The sequence below is a fragment of the Triturus cristatus genome, chromosome 11, assembly GCF_964204655.1.
Source record: "Triturus cristatus chromosome 11, aTriCri1.1, whole genome shotgun sequence".
NCBI lineage: Eukaryota > Metazoa > Chordata > Amphibia > Caudata > Salamandridae > Triturus > Triturus cristatus.
Genome location: NC_140594.1, coordinates 148054438 through 148082276, shown reverse-complemented (window position 1 = coordinate 148082276; position 27839 = coordinate 148054438). Strand labels below are relative to the sequence as shown.

Here is a 27839-nt window from a genome sequence, read left to right as displayed (position 1 = left end):
CATTTTTTGTTTTCGTGGGTGGCGAAGAGGTCTATCTGAGGATGCTCCCACTTCTGAAAGAACGGGTGAAGAACCTGTGGGTGAAGTTCCCATTCATGGATCTGTTGCGTTTGTCTGCTGAGCAGATCTGCCATGGTGTTTTGGACTCCTGGGACGTGTTGGGCCAGGAGAAAGATTTTTTGCGGGATTGCCCATCTCCATATGCTCTGTGCTAGTTGAGAGAGCTGTGGAGAGTGTGTGCCCCCCTGTTTTTGAATGTAGTACATGGCAGTCATGTTGTCTGTGCGAATGAGGACTGCCTTGCCTGAAATCTGCGTCTGGAAGGATTTTAGGGCTAGAAAGATTGCCAGTAACTCCAAATGGTTGATGTGGAGTAACTTCTGTTGCGGCGTCCATGTGCCCTGCACTGTGAGATGTAACAGATGAGCTCCCCAGCCGGAGAGCGATGCGTCTGTTAGGATTATTTGTGCAACCGGGTCCAGGAACGGTCGACCTTTGGAAAGGTTTGTGGTGTTCCACCACTGCAGAGAGCGATGGGTGCGACCGTCCACCAACACCAGATCTGTCAGTTGCCCTTGGGCCTGGTTCCACTGGCGCGCTAAGCACTCTTGGAGTGGACGCATCTGGAGTCTTGCATGAGGCACTATGAAAATGCAAGAGGCCATCATCCCTATCAGTTGCATAAACACTCTTGCTGGGAGAGAGTGTTGAAGTATGAATTTTTGACGCAGAGCCTGTATGTTTGCAATCCTGGCAGGATTGGGATAGGCTATGGCTTTTGAGGTGTCTATGGTGGCACCGAGGTATTGCTTTGTGTGTGATGGTATCAGGTGGGACTTTTGGTGGTTCACCGTGAAACCTAGCTGGTGAAGTAGTTGGATTGTAGCGGCGGTGTGGTGCACACATTGGTTGTAGGACGTGGCTTTTATTAGCCAGTCGTCCAAATATGGGAAGACGTGAATGTGCCGTCTTCTGAGGTGTGCCGCCACTACTGCTAGGCACTTGGTGAATACCCTTGGTGCTGTTGTGACCCCGAACGGGAGCACCTTGAACTGGTAGTGTTGCCCGTCCACTACAAATCTGAGGTACTTTCTGTGAGCATGATGTACTGGAATGTGAAAGTATGCGTCTTTCAAGTCCAGTGTGGTGAGAAAGTCGTTCTGGGAGAGGAGCGGAAGAACCTGTTGAAGGGTTACCATGTGAAGATGGTCTGAATGTATGTATGTGTTTAGAGGTCTGAGATCTAGAATAGGTCGTAGAGTCTCGTCTCTTTTTGGAATCAGAAAGTACAGGGAGTAGACCCCTAAATTTTGCTGATTGATGGGGACTTGCTCTATGGCTTGTTTTTGCAGGAGGGAGATTACTTCCTGTTTTAATAACGTGGCATGTTCTTGTGACATTGGGCGTTGCCTGGGTGGAATGTTTGGGGGGGTAGATGTTAATTCTAGGCAGTACCCTGAATGAATAATTTGGGTCACCCATCTGTCTGAGGTGATGGTCTCCCAGACGTGAAGGAAATTTTGTAGTCTGCCCCCGATCGGAGTGGGAAGGTCTGGAGGGAGCGGGGGAAAGTCATTGGGTAGGCGGTGTGGCAGAGCGGGCGGTATTTGTTTTGCCTCTGCCTTTACTATTATTGCCTCTGTAGCCGCCTCTTTGATAACCCCTTGTGAAGGTGGACTGAGGAGGGGATTTGTCGGACGTGGATACGCTATCTGAGGAGTAGTCTCTACCCGTGCCCCGAAAGGAAGAACGGCGAAAGGAGCGCCTAGGAGTGTGTGACTGTAGGGCTTCCATGGATTTCGCCGTATCAGTGTCTTTCTTCATGTTCTCGAGGGCCTCCTCAACCTTTGGACCAAATAAATGTTGTTGATCAAATGGGTGGTTTAATATGGAGGCTTGTACCTCAGGTTTAAAACCTGAAACTCTTAGCCAGGTGTGGCGATGGAGGACGACACTGGTGTTTATGGCCCTGGAGGCTGTGTCTGCCGAATCTAGGGCACAGCGTATAGAGGTATTAGTTATGGTTTTTCACTCTTGAATCAATTCATTAGCCCCATTTTTGTATTTTTCAGGGAGATGGTGCATGATGGTTTCTAGCTCATCATAATGCGCTCTGTCGTATCTGGCCAATAGCGCTTGAGTGTTGGCGATACGCCATATATTGGCAGCTTGTGACGCCGTGCGCTTCCCTGACGCGTCTAGGAGCTTGGACTCTTTGTCAGGTGGGGGTGCTTCGCCTGACGCCTGAGAATTTGATCTCTTCCTAGCTGTAGATACCACTAAGGAATCCAGTGGTGCAGGGCCTTTAATGTAGGCAGGATCTGTGGGGGCGGCTTTATATTTTTTCTCTATACGTGGGTTTAGGACCCTAGCCGTGACTGGGTCTTTAAAAACCTCTGGTGCATGTTTGATTACCCCTTTTAGCATAGGTAGTATAGCAGTAGACCTATGTGCAGTATCAAAGGTGTCTAGGAGGAAATCTTCCTCTACTGGGTCAGTATGTAGCTCCACCCCGTGATAATGTGCCGCCCTCTGTAGTAGGTGGTGAAAACCTAACGAGTCTTCTGGTGGGGATGGCCTGGACGGATAAAGGTCATCCTGTGGGACATCTGGGATGTCTGGATTGTTATAATTATCCCATGGGTCTGGGGATCCAGTAGGGGTGAGGTCTTGTGGCACATCTGCTGGATCGTAGTAAGGGTCCTCTTGATCATCATGGTCTGGAGACGGGGTCGGAGAGCGATGAGGCAGGGGTGGAGAAGGTGGAGGTGGGGAGGGTGGAGGAGGTGGGCAAGGCACTCTGAAAGGGGAGGTAGCAGTGTCCTTCCTCTTTGGAGGTGGAGGTGGTTTGTCCAAGTGTCTCTTTTTTGAAGACAGTGTCAAATGTCCAGTTTTTGGATCCTTGGTAAGTGTCTTTTGCAGAGGATCCAGTGTGAATAGTTCTTGCGACACTGGTTGTTCGGTCGGCGCCGAGGTTTTCAGGGCCGACGGCTTTTTAGGCTTGTCTGTGCCGTGCTTTTTTGGAACCTCCGATTTTTTGTTCGGTGCCGAGAGGCTTCGGCACAGGAGTGTCGGCGCCGAAGGCCTTATGATGTTTGTCCGGCACAGAGAGGCCAGGTTTCGACACCGAGGGCTTTGGTGCTGAGCTCGGTGTGGAGGTGGAGGTGGAGGCCGATTTTTTCTTCGGTGCCGAAGGGTGTTTTTCGGCACCGCTGGTAGGCTGGCTCGAGCCCGAGCTGCCAGAAGGCTTATTAGGCTTCTTTACCGGGCCCAAAGGTGGGGTGTTAGAAGCAGTGTCCTTGGTCTTGCCTAGGCTCGAAGGCGAAGGCATGACCGAAGCTTTTTTGGGTGTCGGCGAGGGTGTGGGAGGGGGTATAGTACTCACGACCCTCTGCGCCGGGGTGATGTCCTCCACATCTGAGTCGTCGGCTTCGGAAGCACTGACGAGGTCGTCGTCATCTTCTTCGGTGTGCTGCCGTCCCAGAGCTTCGACGTCGTCCCTGAAGATGTCGACTGGAACGGAGGTCGAGGAGTGCGCCATGTTGCGTCTGGCCCTTCGATCTCGAATAGTCTTTTTCGATCTAAAAGACTTGCAGGCGGGACAGTCTCGAGCCTCGTGTTCAGGGGAGAGGCAGAGGTTGCACATCTCATGAAGATCGGTGTGGGGGAATTTAGACCCACATCGAGGGCACTTCTTGAAGGGAGTTCTTTCCATCAGCCGAGACCGGAGCCGGGATAGGCCCGAAGGCCGCCGTCGACGACTGGAATCGAAGAAGTGTCGAAGAGAAGGTGATTAAGATGATTTGTTATCTGAAGAATCTCGATGAACGAGGATTTTGCGTCGATCGTTGAACTGGAAAAGTTCGGAACCGGAGCGCGAAGTATTACATCCGAGCCCGATGGCGGAAAAAAACAATCTGAGGATGGAGCCGAAGCCCATGCGCAATACGAACCAAAGGAGGAGTCACCGACCTCGTGACTTCCAAAGACTTTCCAAGAGGAAAAACAAACTGCAAACATCCGGGCCCAACACCAGATGGCGATCTATGCAAAAGTGTGTAATCTGCAGCTCATATGCCTCGAACATACCATTACAATTACATACATTTAAGGCAGACGCACAGCAGGTTATTCTATCCTTCTCCCGTGCTGCACATAATCAAGATGTGGGCAAGCGGTAATGGCATGAGACAGGCAAGCCGGGGCTCGCTCTGCTGATCTAGCCTCATAAGAGCCCACCTACCCCTCGTCCTGCTGGTTTTTCTTTGGTATCTTGTTCGGTGATGTGGCCCAGAGCACATTCTCTGTTCCATCTCCCAGGTGCTGAGCTATTACGTGGACTGCGGTGCCAGACTTCTATGGTACTCCAGTTGCAAAGCATGTCCAGATGAGTGGTGCACCTGATGGGGGTATAGCCCCTGTGCTCTCTTAATAAGTCAGCAATTGCTAAGGTGATAGCAAGAGGTTCAAGAGTTAGATGGGCACTATAACCACTGGAAGAGATGGTTGGAGTGGAGCTAGCTGTCTTGTTAGTGTTGATGGAGCAAGGTTTCGTATAAAAGAAACTTGCTTCCTCTCAAATAACATGTAACAACGTAACCAACAAGTTTTGTAAATACTAATATCGCATTACACACAATATACTGTATCTAGGGGAAGCTTTTCTATATGAATTACTAACAAGTAACTCGAGTGTCTTAAAATGGCCGCCAAAAAGGCGGGAATTTCACTGCGCAAGCATCCACAGCATGTACGTAGTACGACATCTTCAATACTTGGGGAGAAAACTTTGCAGCTGCGCAATAGCTCTTAAAATGGCCGCTTGTAAATCACATGTTAATGCGCATGCTACAGCTTAAACTAAAACTTATAAGTTTTACTAAACGCTAATGCGAAAGATTACAATAAGTAAATGGGTATAGATTAGAGATAAGTGTTATACAGTGAAATGATTTATTTTCGCATTCTAACGTGTCTTTTTCTGACTTCATTATTAGTTCATATTTGGGCCCCGGAGGGTGACTGAAATCCCTACCCCACCTGACCAGCGCGCAGGCGCACAGAAACCTGCCGGAAACTATGATGGCACAGTTGAAACACAGCCAAGGCCACACTGGACAGAGACGCCTGAGAACTTAAGCCATTAACCCAGACAAGAGCAACAATTTTAACAAAGTGTATAAATTGTATTGATCATAATATGAAATGCGGGTGGGAATAAAGCTTTGGGAAAATAAATTAAGGGGCGGAAACATAGAACAATGGTCTTAAGAGAAATATTTCTTTTAGTATGGTGTGATGAACACCTCCTTGCCCTGTCCAATCAGAATAGGGGAAAACATAATATTGAAACATTGGGAGATGGTACACGAACACAGAATAGTATATTTGATGTAGGTTAGTTAGTTAGAAGTCTCAGACATAGCAAAGACCCTACGCAGACTGCAGACCCGACACATGCTGCCACAGACGCTGTCTCAGATCTTTTAGACTCCAGAGACCCTGCTTGAGAGAACGAGATACTGATCGAAAGCCTATCATCTAGAAGGGGAGTTGCAGAAGAACTATTCGAGGGGAGTGCGATGCAGGCGTTGCACTTAGAAGAGGTCACCTTCCTGGTCCTGAACCTGTCTTGATCTTCATCTCTCGTCCGGTTTGGGAGATCTTCACCCGACTCCTAGGCCAGGGGGTCAGTCATCGCATTATCCTAGGTAATTATAAATCTGTGTAGTATTTCCTTGTATTGCTCTCTATTTTTCTCCCTCTCCAGGTACCGTCATCGTTGATCTTTTATTTGTGACTTTGCTTTACTTGACTTTTAAATTCTTCTTGAAGGAAGGTGTTGACTGTATTTGATTTTTGACTCACAAAATGATTGATTAGATAAAGATTTTAAACTTTTCGAGTTTGTGTTTATTTCAAGGTAAAGTTAATGTCATTTCTACTTTAAACTAACTCATCTACGAGTAGAGGAAAATTATTGACAAGGAGATCGAGTTGGTAAGATTTGGTAAAGGTGAGTATCAGATTACAGGTAAATCACAAGATTGATGCCAGCGGGTTTTTACTACCTTACTTGTATGAATGTTGTGGGCCCAGGTGAGTATATGGTATGTGTGAGTAACCCGCTCCAACAGTGTGGCGTGTTTCTTTCCTTAGAACTCCTGCTCTTTATGATACGGTTTCCCACCTGGACCACCCACTCACCTGACTACTGGTCTGGTCATATTCATGAGCCCAAAGCCCCTGTTGTGACAGAAACAGGCTTTGTCAGTGCAGTTGTAGTGTGGCCTCAGGCCTGCTTGAAAAGAGAAGCTGGCTATTGCAGCTGCTGAACCACTGAATGGCTGCAGGCCATATATCCACGCGCTTCCTCTATTCAGATGCTACCATGCACTTGCAATTCCAAAAGCAATGACGCAGTACACCTCACCTATCACCATTATTAGGATCAGAAGCAAGTAAATGGAACCCTGGTGGGATGCAACATTTCTATTAGACTGGCTAAGAACTAAACCAGTACAAACAATAGGTGGTTGTCAAGGAAACGCTGAGGAATCCGATTCATGATGATACAAACCACAGGACATGCTGTTTTCAGGGTGTTGTAAATGCATAAACAGATTACTTTAAGTTTTACTTGTATTTTGTCAAGTATTCACGAGTAAACACTATATTAGAGATAGACTGCAATGTACTGTAGTGTTTTGGATTTGATGTAAGTGTGCGTACCACGTGTTGAAGGTGATACCATGGGGAATGAAAAACAGAGTACATAGAGAATGTATTGGCTGTTGTAATCTAACCACCAGAATGTAATCAGATTGTATTATTTGTTGCAATGAATTACCAGCAATCTCGCTGCAGTTTCAGATTTGTAAAGTCGTGAAGGAGAAACTGGAAACCTCTGCAAAATCTATGTGGCTTACCTGTGCTAAACAGTAATATATTTTTTTCAGTTGAGTACAAGGCAGTTTATAATATTCAAAACATGGGGCTAGAATTTGCTATACCAGAGGGTTAGAGTACATAATGTCCAAGAAGACAATAAAGGTCTGACACGGAGGCCTGACATGGACATCCAGCACACACAGTACCAGGGAAGTGAGTGAGAACATACAAGATGGAGATGCCTGGCAAGATGGCGTCGAATGGACAGCCACAAACCATCCAGGTTATATACAAAGGTGGAGAAGGTAGTTTAGTGGCATGGGGGCTCCTACTCCCTTCAGGCATTAGTAATGCGATGAGGGCTCTACATTTGCTAGCAGTGCAGTTACAAGGTATATTTCTAAGTGTATTACAGAATAAGTTCAGACGTTGACTCTCTGGTAAATCCTTCACATCGCTGTTGTGTTTGGTTAGTTGAAAGCAGTCTTAATGGAACCTTGTTTTTTGCTTTTTTTACATCTGGAAAGTCTACTGTTTGAAGAAGTTGGGTTTTTGTAATCATGGGTGGGTACTGCATGTATGTAGACAGAGGAGCTTATAACAATGGGCCAAGTCATAGACACTGTGGTCATTAGAAACATCCTCCAAGTGAGGTATGGGGGCAGATTGACTATAAGGTGGAAGTGGAAAGTACCAAGTCATCATCATACAGGTTCCTTGACATCTTGTCACCTGGAGCCAATGATACACCATTATGCTTTACAAAAGTGTTCCGTCTTTTCTGCAACACACATTTAAATGATAAAAACTCCCAGTGGTATAAAACAGAGCTGCAAATCTTTTATCAGTGTTTATGAGCACGAACAAACAGCACATTTATTTCTTAATGGACCGAAACTACACATAATTGTAACTCATTAACTAATGAAGCTAGCAGTGAAATGTATTTACCAAAAACAGCTGTAAATCTAGTAAAAAGAAGATAAATCCAAACAAAAAATTGAAATGTTCTCATTTTATTAACCAAGATGGCAGATTTCCTAATGTCAAAATTCCAAGGCACTCTCACCTTGTGCATCGGTATCTACAATATCTACATGATTTAGGCACTATAAATAACAAAGTGAGAAAAACATTCATAATCCCCTTTGGAAGATGCACTTTGTACAAGAGCTTTCGGTACACATGATGCTAATATATGGGTGAGATCAAGGAGGTCCTCACATGATGCTTTCCCTTCAGGGACATCCTACAATCTTAGATGTTCATGTACAATAGTAGGGATCTGAAACTTGTTTCTGGAGTGAAAAGTAATCCACTCTATTGGGTCTGAAGATTATAACTGTGTGTCCTCAAATGACTTGCATGGTCCAAAAATATTGCCTTCTTCTGAAAGTCTTTTCTTTGAAACAGTCCACATTTCAGAGACCATAATGCACACTGCGATCCGGAAGCCTGAATACTGATTTTCTACACCGTTTCAGAAGGTGGTGCAACTTTAGGCCCCTTGGCAAAACAATGTCGTCAAAGCGGAGTTCAAAGTTTAAGCTTGAAATCATTTATCTCCCTACCCTTTATCCCCAACCAAAAAAATAAAAGTAAACAAACCCCCAGCCAGAAGGGTTCTGATAAAAACGGACCCAAATTAGAATCTTTGGATATACGTTATTTCTGAAGCAGGCAAACTAATTGATATTGCACTAATGCGGACTTGTAGAACAAGTACTTCAACTTTTTGAACCAACTTTCAGGACACATAGGAAAAAAAAGCTCTACTGTGAACAGCAGCAAAAAAACAAAACAAAAAAAAACCAGACAATGATTCCGAGGGTGGTTGTCAAGGGACACTATATTCATTCACCTCTACTATAAAATTATGACTTTCCGCAAAGTAACTATTCGAAAAAACAACATTTTAATTTTACTTAATTCCACGAAGAACGCTCACATTTAGAGAACAGTCACCACAATGCTGAAGGGAAGAAACTTGGAAATATTTATTGCACTAAATATTGAACTTCCGGACCCATTTGCCCTGTAAATTATTTCTTCCTGTCCAGCATCTCGTAGCTCTACATATGGTCATGCTCTTTTTCTTTCCCAAACTCAGCAAATCCACTTAGCCAAAGAATAAGGAGTTCCTAAAATTTTCTTTATATGTTAAGCCATGTGAAAATCTTACGTTGTATGCAGGTTTTCTTGAGGTCTAAATCACACAGAATTTGCCTGACACACACAAATCTATAACTCTTAAAATTTCTACTACAATTTGCATATTCCGGTATTGCAAAAATTCCCAGGTTAATATAGGGAAATCCACTCGCATTGCACATTTCCTCATCAATGCCTAAAATAACCTAGTAGATTTTCTGCTGTTGGAAAATCAATATCTTTATGTTTAATTTTTAGGTACCAATGCTTCTTTTTTTTCCTCCATAGGGAAAGTATTGTGTGGATGCTTTTCACTCAACACCCAAGAAACATAAGTGCATTCTGGTATCATTCACACCCAATTTATACGTTTATGCCGTTTTTTTCTTACACTAACTTTAAGTGAGTAAATGGAGGGTGTAAACCAGTAGAAAGAGGTGAGTACATAAAGTTGTGACTTTGGGGGTGTTGACTGCCTTCGCAATGGTCAGCATCTATACCTACCCCAGGAACAACTGTGTTACAACACTACACCTAAACTTTCTGCAGAAATCTGATGTACCGGTTTATTTTACATCGTACAATTTTCCTATTGGCAGGAGTAAAAGGCCAGATTATGTGATTTAGGTTCTTTAATTCTACATAGGTTCTCGGCTTCTACACCCACATAAAATTAAAGCAGGGGTACAAAACAGGCTTGTGAATGAGTTTTACCCCACCGCCAAACTCTTACTTTAGAGAAGATGGATCAATCCACTGGAATATCTCATTTTACACTTCAATCCACCCTTCCTTAGAATGATCAGCCTAAAAGTTTTCAAATTCCAATAATTTTAGTTCTACCCCATTACAAGGGGACTTGTTTGCATTCTACAGCTGAAACAAGGTACACACCTGCTCATAGTATGGTTTATCCACATACCGATTAATTCATTCAAGTAAAGTGTAATGTCTATGAAAGTGGCAACAGAGGAGGATTCATTTAAAAAAGGTTTTCAGTGACTATCACAGCCAAACTGGAAATCAGCCTGGGTGTCAGAAGTGCACAATTGTTCTGACAAAGTTTCTTGTTCACCTAATGTTAAAAAAAACCTCAAAAGAAACACAGGAGGTCACCAAACAATTATGAATAAAACATGAAGTCATAGATTTGCAGCGGTTTACAGTAGTCTTACTCTGGCTGAAGAGGGAAGTACAGATTTCATGATGCGATACTTAACTATAAGTAAATGTTTAAGCTTGTTCATGTGCATAGTGCTTCTCCAGATTTAACACCAATCAAACAAAGCTCACACATAGAAGTAAATAAAGTTGCAATCAGTCATCTTGCGTTGAAGAAAAAAATCTGAATTACCTATGGAATTCACACCCTATTGTCAAAATATTTAAGTTTGCATGTTGCAAAATTCAAAAAGCAAAACCACTGCAATCTTACGTGTCATAAATTCAGCCCCTCACAAGTACTTGTATAGATGCAGTTGCATTTGTCAGGGAAAGAAACTGGTTGCTGTAAATATACCTGCCTAAGAAATTTGTCTTTTAACAGCTAAAAGAACCTTCTCCTTGCAGAACACTTTTATACAAAGTATCTTTTAAAAAATCCATTATGTATTACAATAGCAAAAACATTTAAGTTACTTTTAAAGTGCTTTATGCAGCTCCAAAAAGCCAAGAAAACAAAAGTCTGTTTAACCAGGAAAGAGTTTGTACTGCTTCCACGTTATATGAATGGCAGAAATTGAATCCAGGATTTCCTGGAGTCCAAACACAATTAACACGTTTTAAGAAAAGCACTATAAAAGTAGATTTTTTTTGTTGTATCATTCACTTCAAGAAAGGCATGCTTTTTCATAAAAACATGCAGGCAAATGGTTATAAAAATTCTATACTGATCTCGAAAATAGTTAATTTCCCTCATAAGACAATGTTGATGTCACACAGTACTTTTTTCCAGGTACATTCGCTCCACGCCATCTTTTGAGCACTTTCTGGGATTATGATTTTGCTTGTATGAACAAATGAACAGATTTAAAATTTGCTTCCGGGTCCTTTGCGATTCTTCCTTTCCGCTGTATCCAGACGCACAGAATTCTATTAGGCGCCATGGCTTCATTCATAGCATCGATGTCGGTTTCAAGCGCAACACTGGGAAATGGGTAAAATCATTCATTGTGCAACTTCTGGCTTGGGGCACTGGAAGATTTAAAAAGTCTCACATAAAGTACTAATCACAAACTTGCAGTTGAAAAATTAAAAGAAAATAATACACGTGCTTTTCAAGCAAAACTGCACAAGAGCTAACCTTGAGCTGGAATAGCTCATGGTTACTCTTTTCTCATTAGCACACTTTTTTTTAGTATTTTAAATAAGCCTGAATAACATAAAATTATTGCTAGGATGCCAAAGACTAATGTTAATATAAGTATATATATAAAACCGGGACTCATCCCAGTGCATCCAGGTATAAAAAAAATTATCCAGGACCTTGTTCTGTTCCTCCCATGAACATATAAGCAGCTCGTATATAAATGTCTTTTCTCTTGAAATATATAACCATTCCGCAGTGGGTTGCAAATAAAGCTATTTTCTAGTCCAAAAGCAATGAGAGTTCCAGGCAGCAACTCAAGTTACAGGTCTTGCAACGCCTCTTGCCCTTGCTCTGTGTAGTAATTTTCTCTGTTATATTCATCCCAGGCGCCAAAGGATTCTTCAAAGTGGACGTTTTTCTGAGTTGTCGATGTGCGCTTTTTATCTCGAGAGAAGAAACTAAATCTTCAAAAAAGAAATATTAGATAATTAATACACTGCACCTTGCAAGTTGTATTACAGGGTAGTATTCAAGGTGTTTGCATGTTAATACTTAAGCTGTTAATACTGACCTACAATAATATAGCATCCTCTATATCGGACTACATTATAAGGCAAGTAGATAAATACTATTCTTAACACCACCCATTCTTCCTTTCGGGGTTAAGTACAATTAATAAAGAGCGATTATAAACTTACATTACTATATAGTGGTTAAGTCGATTTTCTGGATGCAAAACGTTTGTCGTGCGGTGTATCACAAGATAATATAGTGACCCACCACCCTTTAAAGGCACAAGTCCACAACAACTACACAATACAAATTAAAATACAATGTAGGCAATGTACATGTCTTGTTAAATCTTCCACTACATCTACTGGCCCATATCAATTTCCAAAGTTGGAAAAGCTTCTCCTTTTATTTAACAATGAGCGACTGCTAGAAATGCCAGCTAATTGTTACAGGAGGGGTGCTTACTGAACGGGACTAGGAAAATATGTTTGAAACCTGCAATATTTCCTCCTTTTAGCCTCAACACTATATTAAGACACCCTAAACATTTCACTTGAAAATGCTTAGGACTTTGGAAGGCTGATGAAGAGATGGCAGGGCTATTAATCACAGTGCAGCTAACACTTAAACCATGTTATAATAAGCTCTAGATTACAACTATTCAGAATATAGTGAGCGTTTATTTTGTGAGGCAGCATTTTTTAATGATGGCTAGTGTTTTCTTCACCAGCGCCCTAAATTTGCTTCAAATTTAGGCATGAACGTCAATTCACCGAAAAGGCAGGGGTAGCGGGAGTGACATCGCACCTCATTTGACCTACACATTCACTGACACACAGATGCTTACACATTAACACACAATTACACACACTCTCCCGCAGGGTTATATTCAAGCTAAATGTACTCCACTTTTGATTACACTAACAAACAGTGAATAATATACTGTTATTCACTATTAGTGTAATTTAAAATATGGCAAAAACCAAGGAGATTGGATCCCTAACAGATGAGTCCATAAGGACGAGGTGTCCCTGTGTTTCTGGCATGGATTTTAACACCTCTGAGTCCAGGGGTTGCAATGCAGAACCAGGGGTCGCAAGGGGCAAGCTAGGGGTCACAAATGCAACCCCTAGTGACCCCCGAATGACGTCCATGAATTTAGCCAACTGGAGTTTAAGTTCAGGGGAGAGGACCCCACACTTCGGCCTTCTTCTCTCACCAACTTGCAAGGAAAGTGCAACATAGTGTGGTGGAGCCCCACCCACATTCATGAACCCAGATCCTCTAGTCTAAACAACATTGGTTTCTATATGCTGCTGGAGGATGGGTCACCATAAATTTTCTATCTCCTACACAATTCCAAATGCATTTTTCTTTTTTTTTTTTTTTTATTAACAGCATTCATATTTTCAAAACCAACAACTGTGTGACAATTAATAAAAATGCTTCTACAGGCTAGAAACTTCACCATTGGGAACCCTGCCACAGAGTTTTGGAAAATGGGCCGACGTGTAGCTCCAGTGACTGAAATGACGATGTTCTTTAGTGTGAGAGGCTTTCTGTTGAGAAGCCCCAAAACAGTCACAATCCCTGGTGCATAGTTTTGCTCTTGTGGGGCATCCTAGCTCAGAGAGATTATCTGAAGGCACGACAGGACCCAGAAGTATCCTAACTTAAACCTCCGGAGGCCAGATTCCTCTGGATTAACCTGGTCCACTCACCATCTTTGTAGTCGATCAGTAAGATTGAAGATAGCGTGCAGTCAAAAGAAACCTGGTCTTCAAGCAACAGAGAATGTGGGTGACACCTGGTGAATCAGTACAGTACTGTCCCCAATCCAGATGGGTAATAAAGGTGACAATATTCACCCTTGCATTCATCTAAGGCATGTGAGCTGCTTAAAGCCTTGAAAACAACTCTTTATTGACCCAGATTTCTTTGTATTTGTAAGGGCTGAGGTGGCAGGTCTACCACGAAGACTCATCAGACACTGCATGCCTCATATAGTTATTAGTATATCCCACGGAATGAGACTAGAACCCACAAAGACCACAGGTAGAGTGACTGTGCTATACCTCAGTGAGAGTCATGGAACGTCTTGAACAATGCCCAATCTTCAAAGCATCAGATGGCTATAAGGGCCTACGCAAATGAGAGGATAAGCTTTGTTACACTGCAGGAGGACAATTTTATGTTGGTCTAACCTACCTATTCGAAACCCATGGTCATGTAAATATGTATATTGAACCCTCTAGCCAACAATATGATTATTTCTCACCCTTTGAATGATGAATTATAGTTGGGTATAGACAAGAGCAAACATCCAACAGCCAGCTGTGACCATCTTTTATTTGCTGCCTAAATTATCTTTGCGCTCCAGAAAACCTGGTGGAGCCTTTCAAGTAAAATATTAGTGAATGGAACTGCTTTGAAGACATTGTCCAACCAACATGTGAGGTACTCCGTCACCTCAATCACCGAACATGGACAAGCCACTGCATGGCTAGAATAGGTCGGCAACAATATATTTATTACCCAACTCAGTGCCTCTTGTGAAAGTGGATGACATTCAGATGGGGGTAAAATGGTCTACACCATTTTTTTCTAATCTGCTCATTAGAGATTTATTTATTGAAAAACAAAAGCTGGATATTACATCCTAAATATTGAAATGTTGCATCAAAAGTCAATAATTTTGAGAGATTAGAATGTATGAGATGGAAAACATATCAGGGCGTTTTTCAGCATAAAACAATTTTGCACAAGTCTTTTGAATTTGGCGTATTAATGTCAAACACATGCAACGTTTTTCCTATACCATAAAAATAATACACCACATAAATAATTCTCATCGAGCTGGCACAAGTCTTATGTGTATATGCCTAAATATGATGTTCATTAATTATTCAGAGTGACCATATATATACCTTTTTACAAATCATTCCGATGTACAGCATTATAATTTATATAATGATGATCAAAGGATCTGGAGCTCTAGTTTCCTGAAATGTACATTACGTGGTTGATTTTAGACAAAAGAAAGCAATATAAGTCTTGAAGATTTTAACATGCCTCCTTCGATTGAAGCCTCTAAATTTTCCCTCCACAACCAAGGATTTGTGGAGGATCTTTTATTAAATATGAAACAAATGTTCTATAGCACAGGTGTGCCCGCTTAATTTCTGCAAAACAAATACATCTAGAACTTTAAAATAGATCTCATAATGGAAAGTACAAATAAATTACACAAATGAAAGCTAAAGGGCACCAAATTAAAAAAGGGAAGATATTTTGTTATTGTAAGGATTTGATTTTGGCCTTTTGTGTATTATATCTTTATTATCAACAACTCCTATTGGAGACGATCCATAGAATCCTACACACCACATGCGGATGCAAAGTGCGAAATAGCAAACAGTAAATGTGCACAATAACACACAATCATAGCTGGTTATGTAACTGGTTTTTGTTTTCTTGTTAGAAAATACTTAGCAAAGGCAGTAGTATTAGCTTGATTACAGATAAAAAAGTGCTTGTAAATAAAGCCGTAAAAACTCAGGGAAGAACTAACTGTCAAGGTTAATATGCCCATTGGTCATTCCGATTGACAGATGTGACCCATACTGTGATTAAAGATCCCACAGGCAGCCAATTGGAATGCAACCAACTGCAAATATTAAAGCAACAGTACTACTAGATACATTAAGAGAAACAAACTTAATATTTTCAAAATCTTACATTTTTTTTAATACATTTGTAGAATGTTTTCTCATAAAAAGGTATGCAATTTGTATTGTGCCTAGTACTCAATTTTAGCTGATGGGACACTGATGGATAGCAAGCACACAAGAAATGTCGCCCATTTGGTGAAGTTGAGTTCTGACTGAATAAAAAATCAACAGATTGTATGGAAATTTATATAGTAATCATATGGAAAATAGAAGGAAATGTTACGTGTCAAAATATTGCTTGTACTGTAGTACTGATGCTTTAATGCACAATAGAGTCATGCAAGGAACGCCAAACCTCAAAAGGCAAACTCAAAAGAAAGAAAGTGCCTACAAGGGAAACAAGTCTTCTGATTGGCTGCAGTGTGGGATCGTCTGGAATCAAACCAGCTGCTACCATGGGCATAATGGCTGTGAACATCCTGGTCAGAAAAGTACAGACACAGAAAGATAAAAGACTATAGTAAGACACAAATACATTCCACAAAAGAAACAAACAATAGGAGTAGTGGAACACACACTGTATTTCGAGTTTATTTAACAAAGAAAGGTGTGTGTACAATTGCAACACCCAAGACCACTGAAGTCTGGAGTTTACTCCCGGAGTTCTGTTACAGTCCATGGCATGTTATGTTGAATGGGGGCACTTAACACAAGGAGACCTTGACTATCAAAGGCCACTATGGGAATGGAGCCAAGTGGGCCCATCTCTATGTGGAAAGGTTGTAGGAGGCATTTAAAGCATGGATCAAATTGACGGACCTCCCCAATGGAGGAGGGAACAGCAGGCATTTAAAGTGTACATTCTCAGCTATTAATTGGATGGATAAGTCACTGTGAACTTTGCTTACGACCTACGATTTATCTTGCATCCAAGCCCCAAGTGGAAGGTGCAGAAGATCATCACATATTAAAGCGGTTCTGTAGGTAGCAACCACTAAACCACTTTGCACTTCAGAAATACTCTTTTGCATCTGTTTCAAAAAGGAATGCAACTCTATTAAAGCAGAAATTGCTGGTGGTTTAATTGAGCAGAAACACCAGCATTTGAAACAACTAGTTTGTTCAAGAAAACCAAGGGCGATCAGGGTTTGGGCAGTTGGGATGCTGGGTCCTGAAAAGAACAATACAAGAATTACCAGGAGTACAAGCCTTTAAAGTTACCCCGATCTACTTCAATGCTTCTAGCTTCCTGCAGCACCGAAACTAAAATCTATGGCTCAGTTTGTGCGGAAATATAAATTTCCGTCGGCCTTACAAGCTCTCAGCAGCAAAAGCAGTATATGTAGTTCTGATCTTCCACTTCTAATCCTTCCCTAATATCTAAAATATTGTGACTGCAAATGTCTTTTTTATCACAAACATATGATTTGACAGGAGATCTAGGCAGGCATTTTCATGCAGTAGTGCACATTCCCTCTCTGTTTATGAGACAGATTATTAAAGTATGAATTGTTATACTCACTTAACTACTGTTCTCTTGTCTTGGTCCATGAATTCTTTCACTGGGTGAAAATATTCAAGTCAAATTTCACATTTTTCCTGTCTTACTTGATTATGGCTATCATAAAGTACTTGTATTACACCAGGTGAAGGAGTCTCTGAGTGGTTATTGTGTTACTTGTACTGCAAGAACACTGACCACGGTCTTCGCAGACTCATACATTATCATCCACTCATACAGCACCAAAGGGAGGTGACCCACAGGGTCAGAATACGCCCACTGGCTTAAAAATCAAAGGTCCCCGTTAACAGTAAAATCACTGTGGTTTTTCATATAGAACGTAAACACTCGATAGCTGAACCAGTGTGCAATATCTCTCATATTGTTTGTTTAATTAATGATTTCAATACTGTTTCACTCTGCCATTAACCTTTATTCCCCTCCAACAACCCTTTGAGTTTTGAAACAATAACTAAAGATATTTTATGAACCTGATGCAAGAGACAACTCACCATCAAACGTTTATCGGAGGTACACACACAGGATGCAGCCGCAGTGAAGGATATGAAAAGCAGATGCATCACACTAATTAAATGCAGCAATAGGAATCATTGGCATAAACCAAAACAGAATATGATTTCATACCCGAAGACCGGAAAATTTTGTTTGCAATTTAGAAAGCATTTTGTCAGAGTTTCATCATCATTTTTCTCATACCTACGCACTGCATTTAATGGGCTTGTGTTGATGCTGCTTCTAACAAAACCATTTTGTTATTTTTGCTTGCTTTATTAAACTAAAAACAAGTTTTCTGCAGCTTTCAATAAATGGTTTTAAGTAGTGATTTCTTGGGGGGTATCCTAAAGCATTTAAAGTATTAAAGAAATCATGCCTATCAGCCCATCATTACAAGTAAAGGGAGCTCAGACCCCCCACCTCGAAGAAACCAAAAGGTAATACTACTGTAGTGAAATACAAGAGCTCTCCGTATAACAACCTACTCCAGCCACACTCAAAGCCAGCCCACACCCAAAACAAACTAAAGCAATATACGACCCGTACGAGCCAACTAAATCCAACACAACCCATTTCCACTCCAAACTTAGCCCCACCCAGTTGGACCTTACCCCCACAGTATGACCCAATGTGGCACAATCCAACTCAATCTGTGAGGAGTAGAGTCCTGCATACACACATTCAACTCAACCAGCCCAGAATCCAACCCAATCTGTAAACTGTGTAGAACAATCTGCCCCTGCAAGTCCAGCCCAAAAGGCTCACCAGTCCAGCCCAATTTACCCTCCAATCGTCTTTGCCCTGATCCTCTAATATCTGCCCTATTAAAACATTAAGTGTCAAACTCCAATAATACACAATCATAACTTTAGAGAATGTGTGTAGCATTGTTAGATTGGTTGTAGTGAGTACCACAGAAACCGAAGAGTCTCAAGTTCCTATCTGCAGTGTTTAAAAGTAAGTGAGCCTTAAAGCCAGCTGGGATGAATTTTTAGAGACCGCCAGAACCCTGTTACCTTAAATAAATAACTGAAATATTTCAACACTGATTACCAAATACATATCTTGACTTTGTAAGACTATATAGAATTTTACAGAAAAGTAAACTGAGTGCAAGGAGCCCTGCTTAACCCTCCCTATTAAAAAGAAAATGTAAACTGCCGTTAACATGGCTAAATAAGCAACAGCCTTGCTCAGGAGGAATTTGTCCAAGGCAGGGTACTCCAAAATCACAGAATACAGGTCAGAGGAATGGCAGAAGCAACCACAGGCAAGACTTCTCATCAAGAAGCTAGACAAGCAGTATGGGGCTGAGGAGCTGCATGCTTGCTCCATAGTAAACGTTTTTGCCAGACATGTAACACTGGATTCCCTTTCTGCCCGTTGTAGCAGAAACAGTCTGCTGGCAGTCATCTTCAACTAGTGGTTACCTGGGACTCTGTGCTTCTGCATACTCAATCAGTGGTTGCATCCTGGGAGTAGAGTTTGAGCTGTCTGGCTGTTATCCAAAACTGCAAATGCATTTTAGCAGGACTACTTGCATCATCTGTAGAGCAGCTTAATAGAAAACTGTTTTACATTAAAGGTTATGACTTGTCAGTTAGTAAAGTGCTAAATTTGGCTGAGGAGCTGAATAGGAGGTCACGGATTTTCAAGCCAAAAGACAACTTATTACAAGCCATTGAGCAGATCAGGGTCTCAGAAAATTAAAGCACAAACAAGATAATTTCTGGGGCTCTGTGAGTATTACTTTATGTTTACTCTATGTTTATAAAGGGTTTTGTTGTGATTTTTATTATTCACAGGAAAATAAACAAAATAAGCAGGCAGGGTCAGTGGGGAAAGCTAGGAATCAAAGGAACGGTAGCCAAAGCAAATATATAGAAACATGACAAACATAAACTGAACAATAAAGTGAACACAAAACCTGGTTGCCAACAGCTGAAGCACTGCCAGGGATGCTAATATCTGCATTATCGTAGAGGGCTTTGCTGTGATGATAGGACCACTTAGGACACTACTTAAAAAATACATTCTAAATTTGCATGGTTAAAGCGGAAAGCAAGGGGGGCTTCTAATCTATTAATCAAGCTATGATTGAAGTTCCTGCCTTGACACGTGTTTTGATCATGCTATATATGTACCTTAACAGTTGATGCCAGCAGAGAGGAAATGTTGTTCTTTACCGAAAATTGTTCAAGGTAAAAAATGTCCCATATTCATATTGAACTCTAGAGAAAGTAAATACTCAGCACCTGAACGAGAGATGCTCTAGCCTGCATCTGGGCTATGGAACATTTCAATAATTTTTACAGGGGGAGGGCATTAAAATAAGCTTCATCATGACCGATTCGAATTTGATCCAAATTAATCAAAAGCAATTTTGAATGTGGGGTTTAAAATGTCAGTGCTGATTGCTTTCCATCACGATCAGCTAATGTCAGAAACCGTAAAAATAAAAACAAGAAGAATGCGTGGTGGGGTGGGTGGTTTATGTGGCTAGTGTTGGCTGATTATGGGATTAAGGAAGAACCTTGGTTGGAAGGAAGGAGAAGTGATCATCCGATGGGGGAGGTGGCGAGATTTCACGAGTTTTGGCTCAAGGAAAGGTCATTGAGGTCGGAGTTACAAGCGTTTTGGAAGTTAAGGGGTGAGTTCTGAATTCAGCTTTTGTTTGTTTTGAGGGGTGACTGTTTGGTGCCTCTGGCTGTTCTGCGAAAGGCCACTGGGAGGACTGCTCCTAAGGGGCATTTAGGAGAGAGAGACTGCTAACAAGAAAAGGGGGAGTGAAAGGTTTGAGTGGCTATTTATGGATAGTGAAATTTCTATGTTTGTTACGGCTTGTAATTTGTATCAGGAGGCGAATAGGAGTTTTAACATTAAATGTTTTCATGTTAGTGTAATACAGTTCTAGAAGGACCCTGGTAGGATCTTGCTTTGGATTTTGTTAGGCCGTATGAAACTTCTGGAGGTGGTTTGAAAAAGAACATTATTGTTTTAAAGCATTTTTTTTCTAAATGTTTGGAGATGAAATGAGTGTGCCATTCGATCACAGAAAGTGTAAATAGATTTTTTGTGATTTGTTCATGAAAGGCGTTGCACCAAAGTCCATTACAATGGATAAAATAATTCAGTTTGTTTCGACTAACATGAGAGGGCTTTTGGAAGGTTTAGGAATCTGTCATAAAAGGATGGCTTTATATTCACCTTCGATGACTAGGTTAGTTGATAATTTTAATAGGGTGATTGTGGACTGCATGCAACTGGCATGGGTATTCAGGTATAATGTTGAAGCTCATTTGAAGGAGATGTGATCACATCTACGGATGTAACTGGCACACAACCCTGAAGCCGGTACCCAACCGGCATATAACTCTATGAAATAATAAACCTATTGATCTGGGAAAAGGATTTAATGTACATCACGGTTGATTCATAGGTCATCAGATAAGAAAATGTATTCCAATTTTCAACCAAATTATTATGCCTTCTGTATCTATGGACACATATAATCAAAGATTTCAAGTGTGGCATTTAATAAGATGTACGATTACAGCCAACACACATTTTGCGACACAGTCACTCCCTACAGGTCACTGAAATACTGAAGCAAACAATCCCTATCATAAGTCTAACACAGCTAGGAGATGCATCAAATGATTTCGAACTATGGTACCCTTCAATCATCAGCGAAAACGGACCAGCGAATTCAGCAACCTAAAAAACAATAATATGATTGTGTTTAAAATCATGCAGTATGCATATCCTCCAGTATGGATAAAGGACCCCAGGATAAAGGAATCAAAAGTCATTCGGAACACCAACAAAAACCTGCTCTTACAGCATACCTTCACAAAACTATCTATGGAAATACAGATAATACACCATTTGAGTTATTGTCAGAGTCCAGGTCAGAGTTTAACCCATATTGTTATCAACTACTGAAACAAACTAATTTTTACTCAGATTCGTTTGGTCAGGTGAAAAGAAAATTAAGGTGAAGTTAATGAAAAAAATGTAAAGTGAAAATTCCACAGTTTGGAAGGAGTGGTGTTTCAAAACCATTGATTATTGTTGTGGGCTCAGGCGGAGAGGTCACACTTCTGTAAAAATGAGTAACAATTCCTGGTCTTCTAAAAATAGAGTGGCAAACTATTATGGGTCTGGTCGAGTAGAGTAGAGTATTTGGGATGTGATGGGTTTGTTTCTTATGTTCCTGTTTAAAGGTGTAGTGAACACGTATTTAGAGCACCTAGTAATGAGGTTTCCGAGAAGGCAAGAAGAACTTGACATTAATGAAGTGGTGTAGGTGAGGGGAGTTAGCTGCAGAATAATCAATTTGCAAAATTTGAAGTACATGACACTATTCGGACTCCTAAGAGTGGAAATGGAAAACTTTGTGAAGGAAAAGGAGGTGCTGTTGTATCATTGCTGAGAAAGAGTTAAAGCATTTCCAAGTAAATTTACCGATTATGGCACTGTTTTTGTGTGTTTTTTTTCTAATAAGGATTTATTGTTCAAGAAAGTCACACAAGTTCATATTTGCTATCCTGATGCTCTTGGCTGGTGTTTTCCTTCTGCAAAAAAGGACATTTGTTTTAGTGTATCTTACTTACTGTATTTTGTCGTCTATATCTTATTCAGAAGTGTGTGCCTAACTCACTGAACTACCTGATTAAGTAAATAAAGGACACCACCATGAAAACAGCACATCAAGGAAATCACTACTTACAGTCGTTTAATACCGGATTCCTGTTGTGTTGGTGTTTTTGAATGAATTATGGGTGTTGGATGTATCACTTTATTTTCTTCTTCTGCTTCCTCGCTGTATTAAAGGAAAGCAAATTGTTAACATTTCCTGTTACTGCAGATCCACATATAATACAAAACATCATCAAGAAAAAACACACTTTTATTGCTTTGTTGTTCGGAGCTTCCAACTTCCTTCTTTCTCCTGCCACAACAAGACGTGTCCTCATCACAACCTGACACTGATACATTAGAGGATATTTCTGTCTTTAGTATTTTGAACCATTATCACATGACATTACTGTAGGGAAGTATTTTCTTGATGCACATGATGTGAAGTGTGAGTTGGCTGTTGATGCTTCTGCAATCTTAAGTTAGAAGTCAAGAAACTTACTTCCCCCAAAATGCCTGTGACTCAAAAGTTCACTATTTTTCAATCAAGGTATGTATGTTCTTGGTAACCGGAAATGCTGTTGAAAAAACAGTATTCTCATCAAGATAAAGTTTCTAATTCCATTCAACTGTTTAAAATGTTGTACAAAAAAGATTGAAAAAGAAAAGGGCTAGATTTCAAGGAGATTGGAGATACACATGAAGAAAGTGTGATTGGACCCGGATTCATCTAACATTCTATTTTAATGGTTAAGAGAGCATGAACTAACCAGCTGAACAACAATTATAACATTTTCAGTGCATTCAGTGAATGTTTTATAGACAATTAATTAGAGATAACTTGCTAGTGCTTCCATATCTCAATGGAAGTTTAACTGATCTATTTTGGGATTACATATAAAAGGAAAGTAAATGTTTAAAATGAACAGGTTTAAGTATTTAGGAGTTTTCTATATCACATTGTGAGTAGCTGAACAGTTCCCCTCTATTTTCCTTATACCGCGAAGTTTGTAAACAGTCTAACACAAATTTGATAAACTGAAAGTGAAACATCTGTGTGAGTATTCTATGTAAACGACTATTGCAGAAATCTCTCTAAATTCTTGGTTAGAAGATCTGGTCTTGTTTTCATCTTGATTTTCATTTTTTGCATTCTGCTTCAGCAAATCACTTATTTTTTCACATGACCCATTTCATTCTTCCTTTCTTGATTTTTAATTTTCCTTTCCCTGCTCACTACTGATCCCTCACATGTTCTCCATGTTTCTTGGTCTCTGTGTAGATAGCTCTCTCTTTTATTCTCACAATTGTTAAGACATCTATTTCTTTTCAAACTCCGTTTCTTACACATTGTCTCTTTTTTTCCTCTTCATTGAGGTTTAAAAAGTATTATGATGTTAACAAACAGCTCTTCAAAGCAGAGATAGAAGTTAAAATAGATTAGGGACCAGGGAGTTTGACTTCTGCAAATGGATACATGTTTTCAGCAGCATCATCTTACAGCCAGCTGAGGGAGCATTTCTAGCCATAAGCAAACAAGAATAAATAATATTTAATTAATTTTAATCTTGAACAGGCTCACTAACCTTAGGGATCAACAACATATTGTATACTTCTACAATAGATTTTTTTTTGTGTGCAAACTATTACAAGTAAAGATTTGCTGTTGATTAACAAATGTCATGGGCAGGATGTGGGCTTAAGTAGAATTGGATATATATAGAGGAGGAGGCTATGACTGGCAATAAGATTAGTGATCTCACTTCCCATTTCAACACTTGCTTATAACGAGATCATATGTAAACTAAACCAGTTGTTCAAAGTAGATTATGGAGTGCCAAATCTAGGTCATATTTTCTGGAGAACCACTATTTCTCTTCAGATTAATTATACAAATCTATTTTACAAGGATATTCTAAAAAATAATTAGGAACATATTCTACTACCCTTGACCAATATTGGACACATCGATATTTTAATGTTAGTACAAGCACAAAAAATTGCTAACATAACATGGCTTTTCTCATCACTGCCACTGGAAGGCATTTCCATACATTTTACACCCTCTGATGATTTATGACCTTTCTTAAGTTACTCTACGGTGGTTTGGGATACTAACCCGGGCAAGTGCCAGTGGTTAGACTATTTCCAAGCACCGTTTGTTGTGCATTATTCAAGTGTAAAGTCTCATCACATTGTTTCTTGTTCCACTAACTGCAAATAAAATAGGCTCATCCAGTCCTCCAGATACCCATACACTGATATATGTACATGTATAACTTTTATCCAGTCTTTTTAGCTCCTTCTATAAGATTTCTGGTGGACGACACACACTCACTAGGCTTACTACAGTCAGGTGCAAATCAAAAACTACACTGGTGCTTCCTACTGTCCTGCCATATTGTTTTAAAACACTTAAGTCAACAGACACAATACCAAGATCAGTCTAACGTTGCTAAATGCCCAAATTATATTTACAGAGGAATTAAATTAATCTTTTTCTCTTGACTAACGATACTTAATATTTTCTGACATTTTACACTCTTCCTGATAAACCAACTCCAACGCTGTTCTTAACCTTTCCATTTGAGTACTCCATGTTGAAAAAGCTGTACTCATTCAATTGCACCAATTTATACACCAAGACCTATTCACGTAGACTTCATTAATCAAGTACTTGTGCTCTTTCTGCTGAGCCACTCACAGTGTGATTGTTTGGCATGAACTTATGTCCCAGGGGTTGATTGTCATTACTATTGTCTGTACACTACCAATGTACACTGATCACTGTAAACTGATCCTACCTAACCAACTGTTAATAAAAAATACATTTAAAAAAAACAAAACTAAAACTTGTGTTCGATAGGTCACATCATGAGGCCATTGACTGTGTAAGTTAATTGGTGTGGGATAGTCTGGTAGTAAAACTTTCATGTTTTTCCATTAATTACACTCGCATGGCTCAGGCTTATGAGCCTACAGCTGCCAGGGTTGACCCACCTTCACAGGTTTTAAAATGCAGCTACATCTGCTAGCATCACATCTGCCAAATAGCAGTGCAGCTGGTCAGTTTTCACAATTACCTCCAGAGCAGGTTCTAGATATACATGATGCAGGAAACATGGAATGAGTGGGACCAGGATCTTGCCTAGCCCTCTTGAGCTTAGACTTCAAAGGCCCCAACTCATCACCTTTCACACTCACTAAAACCTAAGTACCTACATCCGATACTGCCCACACTGTGAGCTCTAAACTGTGTATATTTTACAAATGAATCCTTTATGCTAGAGAGCATAAAGATTACACATGAGCAATTGTAAGCATGAAAAATGACATTCATAAGTATGGAATCTTTGCTAATAATAGTCGCTCATCCAAGACTCTGAGAAGCTTCTAGTTTGACGGTGTTCCAACATTGGAAAATATTAATCACAGGTGACAACTATGATAATTTGCAACTGTGGAAAGTACATTCTAATCTGTAGATATGTATAGCTAGAGACTGCCTACTGCCAGAACACTGCTGTGACAACTTGAGTATCAGTTCCTGAGTGTCGATAACTACTAGTAAGGTGATTTAAAGGGCATCTCTGCTCATATTGCTTTTTCAGCCAGCCACGCTATCATCCACCATTTTCAATGCACATAATAATACATAGTTGTTATAATTCCCTGTGCATTTAAAAAACAGGTGTTCGAAAAGAATTTATAAATCACTGCCAACCCTTTGTTTAACATACTACTGTTGAAGAATCATGTATACAATGTAGAGTGGGTTTTAGTTCAGCCTCTTACCAATGACGGATGGCTATCTACCATATCTCTGTTCTGCTCCTTATTCGATGAGCTTCCACCCTATTCTTGCGCTTGTCCCACCCTGGTGCGTTTCTTCTCTACATCCTTTCAGGACAGATGACCTCCACTGCTAATATGAGAGGACACATTTTTGATTGCCATTCAACCTTCAATGGGACTGCACTGCTTTACTCTATCTCCTGTCCTCTCAAAGTTTTTCCCAAAAACTAAACTTTTTTTGCCATTGTTAGTGTGTCTGCCAGCTGTGCGCTACTGCAGAGTCACTTGCTTCTCTGACTGTTGCTCTCTGCCTGACACCTGTTAAAAAAAAAATGTTATTAATAATTCTATGAGTGCAACACCCATGTACAGTGCTACTAGGACACTCACTTGTTTTTTAGCGTTCATGTGCACACTTTATTTTAATTTACAGTATGAAAATGGCGGTCTGCAGTTTTGAAACAATAAATGAAATTGCAAGAATGGCAGCTGATGCGTAACCACTCATGTTCACACAGGAGGCAATCTTGAAATTCTTTTTCTTTAAGGAAACAGATGCCAGTTTGGCTGCCCATGCGTGCACATGACTAACGACTTCCATGTGGCCATCTTGAAATGATTTTTCTACATGATAAAAATCATTCCGAGATAGCCACTGATGCCTCGTGTTGCATGTGTTTGAATGCATCAAATGGCACCAGCGTCCATTTTCTATTTTTTTCTCTTAAACAATGGGAATGGAAACTAGAATTGGCAACATCAATAGCTGAGGAATCTACTTTTAAAGGCAAGGCCTTTTTATTTTGTCAGTGCTTGCTTAAACTGTACAATGAATCCCAGCCACTGCAGTCCCTGTTTACACATACATGAAAAAAGTTGGAAAATCACTAATAAGTGAGAAGGGGAGGAGAGTACATAAGCACAGAGTTCACACTATTCAGTGCAAATAAATGCAAAAAGCATTAGGGAGGAAATGTTCCTTAAAGACAACACTAGTTACGTAACATACACCCTCTACTGTTGTGTAGTTCCTAGGTGTACCCCAGGACCTGCGCGTTTTGGACGCCCTAAACTAAGGGCTTGGTGTCCAAACCTACTCCGGACACCCCCACAGGTTATGTCAGCCGATAGACCAGCTAGCTCTACAGTGCCACTACCACACCCTGCATTCTACAGCGGTGTAGGTAGTCTCTGGCAACCACTGAACATGACAACCCTGATTCTACAGGGATCGTGGAAAACAGTACAGTATGTTTCGCTCAAACACTCGTGCTCTCTTGTTCTCAGAAAATACTAAAGATCATGATTAGGACGTTTTCAATAAGTATTTATTGCTCAAGCATCAATCTTGTGTAAAACATATGTGCTGCGACAATCAGGAGACAGAAGCATATAAACAATATGGCACGTACCCATATAGTAAATAGCAGATACATTCCTACCATAGTGCTAATAAAATGAACACGAGCAGCTCAGGTAAAAACAGTACCACTTCCATATTCCTTAAATTTACGACCTAAAATAATTTGCCTAAATGTACCTATCCTAGACCTGCGAGTGTAGCATGTATGTGCATATGTGTAGGTATCTACAGCCAAGAAATCCACAGGGATGAACCAGGCCCCTCACCTGATGGTTGAGAACAAAGAACCCCGTCTCGGTCTGGAGGATGACACCCCGCAAGGGATGTCAGACTGCTGCGTGTCGAAAATTCAGCATGCAGGAACCTGTCTAAAGCAGCCTATCACCACTATGGAAATCAAAGCAGCGATTAAAGCCCTACCTCGTAATAAGTCGCCGGGTAATGATGGACTGCCCATCGACTTTTATGCAGCTTACTCCAAGATACTGG

General features: G+C 40.6%; 1 protein-coding gene across 2 annotated transcripts in view; it reads right to left on the bottom strand.

The window, feature by feature from the left end:
* Positions 1-7891: 7891 nt before the first annotated feature.
* Positions 7892-27839, bottom strand: part of RILPL1 (Rab interacting lysosomal protein like 1) — an 83458-nt gene continuing 63510 nt past the window's right edge. The window contains exons 6-8 of one of the 2 annotated variants that reach the window (XM_085636187.1): positions 22284-22376; positions 15926-16013; positions 7892-11814 (exon numbers count right to left, since the gene is read on the bottom strand). In XM_085636187.1, the coding sequence (XP_085492313.1) occupies positions 11809-11814; positions 15926-16013; positions 22284-22376 (187 nt within the window). In that variant the 3' untranslated portion in view covers positions 7892-11808. The remainder of the gene's footprint in view (positions 11815-15925; positions 16014-22283; positions 22377-27839) is intronic. The other variant, XM_085636188.1, reaches the window with a different exon arrangement.